The sequence below is a fragment of the Sinocyclocheilus anshuiensis genome, unplaced genomic scaffold (genome assembly GCF_001515605.1).
Source record: "Sinocyclocheilus anshuiensis isolate Anshui unplaced genomic scaffold, SAMN03320099.WGS_v1.1 scaffold1421, whole genome shotgun sequence".
NCBI lineage: Eukaryota > Metazoa > Chordata > Actinopteri > Cypriniformes > Cyprinidae > Sinocyclocheilus > Sinocyclocheilus anshuiensis.
In genome coordinates, this window is record NW_015548279.1 from 525854 (window position 1) to 528656 (window position 2803).

General features: G+C 36.5%; 1 protein-coding gene across 1 annotated transcript in view; it reads left to right on the forward strand.

Annotated features, from left to right (window-relative positions):
* Positions 1 to 2803, forward strand: part of urb1 (URB1 ribosome biogenesis homolog) — a 51816-nt gene that overhangs the window by 44815 nt on the left and 4198 nt on the right. Inside the window, exons 37-39 of the mRNA XM_016443415.1 lie at positions 1304 to 1413; positions 1517 to 1714; positions 2767 to 2802. Coding sequence (XP_016298901.1) covers positions 1304 to 1413; positions 1517 to 1714; positions 2767 to 2802 — 344 coding nt within the window. The remainder of the gene's footprint in view (positions 1 to 1303; positions 1414 to 1516; positions 1715 to 2766; position 2803) is intronic.

Below are 2803 nucleotides of genomic sequence, written 5' to 3' on the forward strand. Positions count from 1 at the left end.
CTGTGGGATCACTAATAGTTACGCCCCCAACATTTGCATATACCCGCCCATGTTCTATGCCAGCCGCCAGCCACCAGCCGAACCTGCACAGCCGAATCATCATAAGTTCTGCAGGTATTTACTTACTGTAAATTCTGTATACTTACTGCAGGTAAGCGAGGATAATAGCAAAAATGGCAGATCATGGAAATAAATGTTATGTTCCAGGCTGTGCAGGGGATGTGATGTGCAGGGATGGGTTGGTGTCTGTATTCAGAAGGCACGGAAAACAAATAACGCGCGTTCTAATAAAACAACGCGAGTCACTAAAGGGACCTGGTTAGCTGCTTGTTAGCGGTAGCCTGTTAAATTACAGTACATAAGATTTCACTTACCACATAAACAGAGTAAGGAGAGATGACTGAGGATGATGGCGAATGATTTCCTAAGTCTTGGAATATAACCCAAATAAGAATTTTCACCATATATTGCCATCTGAACAAGTAACAAGTCTGCCACGTTTGTTCTGACCAACTGAGGAAAAAAGCATTACAATAAATCTCGCTAGCAATGGTGATTAAATCTAAAGATCGGTTAGCTCACATCAAATCAAACCGTTCAAATTATTATTATTGTTATACTTTATTCTCAAATGATTAATTTTGAATGATGAATGATTACTTGCAGAATACAATGAGATCTAAAAATGTAAAAAGTAATTGGTAACACTTCAGTATAGGGACCAGTTCTCACTATTAACTAGTTGCTTATTAGCATGCCTATATACACATAAATAAATAAATAAATAATAAAGAGAAATTGTAAAATGGGAGTTCTTAAAAGTGTAACCTTTACTAGTCTAAATAGGCAGCTGAGAATTTTGATGATTTACATAAATATTTTTTCTTGATTAGGGCAGAATTCAATTATTATTATTTTTTTTTTCAGTATCTTCAAATTCATTTTTTTGAGGAAGAACTTGTAAAAATGTGTTAAAAGTGAAATTAAAATGGAGTCCTGGAAAGTATAACCTAAATATGTTGCACCTGAGAATTTTGAGAACTTGCAGAATACAGTGAGCTCTACAAATTGTCTACAAATCCTTCATATTTTTGTGTTTTAAAATGTTTAATATCCTCAACTTTTTTCCCAGACATAGATTAAAAACCTAAAATTCCAAATTCTTTAAAAGAGTCCCTAAAGAAAGTAAGGTACACGTTTCCTAATTGTCACATATAATATTATACTTATATTATGGGTTAATATGGCTTGAAATCCATAGAAAACTGTTGATTTGACAGAATTTTCTGCTCTGCTGTTCCAGATTCAGATTGTGAATGTTCTGCGGCAGACCGCTCGTGTTAATAAAGCAGCTTACAACCTCACCAAAGAACATGGAGTCTTAACATGGATATTACAGCTAATAGACAAGAGGTGAGGGGTGGACGCCTTACCTTAATTTAAGCATTGGCGTGTGCCTTAAGTGTGCATGCTTCATTGGGCCCCTGCGGCAACTGATTGTGTTTGTTTCCTGTAGGTTTTTTGACAGCAAGCTGTTGAGTTCAGTCATTGAGTTGCTTCATGCTCTGTGGTTCACTAATTTGGGTAATAAAGAAAGTAAACCAGAAGCAAACAGCACTACATCAGAGCGGCCACAGACTTCAGGCAAATGTCTTCCTCTGCCAATCATCAATGAGTTCCTGTGCACGCTGCTCGCCATCATCAGACACCTGGGGTAAGACCATAAAAGATCAAACATCTGCCATTACAGGCTCGTTATAGAAAAAGATGGGATTAGCGGTAGATTAAACTTAATTAAAAAAATGCAGAATTTGACCACTCTCTTATTTATTTCCATGAGGTCAACTTATAATATTATAATAGGTTTATGGGTTTGTCTGTGCCAAAAACAGCCATATATTAGTTTTCCACAACCATTTTCCACTTTCTTTTTGAACCGTAGAACAGGGGTTAGATGTAAAATATTTACTTGAAGTACCTGACATTTTAAGTTAATATTTCAGTAATTTAGCGACACGTTCATTCATGTTCACGGTTCTATGATTCAAATAAATAGATACCTACCTTTTTTCCCCCAGTCTTTTTTAGTGAGTGTTTAGTTTGATTTTAATATGAAGATTGTAAGTTCAAGTTTGTTTTGATTCATTGTGCAGCCCCTTTTGTTTATTTTAATGTTACATTTGATTTAATTAATTACAAAAGGCCCATTCACACCAAGGACAGTAACTATAAAGGTAACGATAAAGATATAGTTAAAAAATCGTTCACACCACAGCTATAACAATAAAGTTGGAATCACTTTCAGAGCGATTTTTTCCAACATTGACACCCAATCAGAATCCATCCTGCTATAACGAGCTCAAGAATTTAAAGGGGCAGACGAGCGTGCGCTGAGACTAAACAGACGATATCGTTCGCTGGTGTAGACGCTAATTTCGTTATCGTTCTTGGCTTAACTCGTGTCATAAATCCTCTTCAACATCATCTTTTGCAAAGCCTAAATTACATTATGATAGATTCATAAAACAATCAGTGCTGAAATGTGGGATGTTAGACAGGACATGCAGAGCGGTAGGTGCTACACACAGTGAGGAACAGTGCAAGAGAGGGGAAAATGGTCATCACAAGCTGAAGTATGACTGTTTTTGATGCAAAAACCTTGCATACTGGTTGCTAGCCAGTTAGCAACCACATGCAATCACTGTTCATCAAATGCAAAAATCTGGTTTTTAATTAGGTGTTTGCTTTTCTTCTGTTCCTGATCAGGAGTGGTGTGAATGCACTTCAGATGAAGGCATTCCTG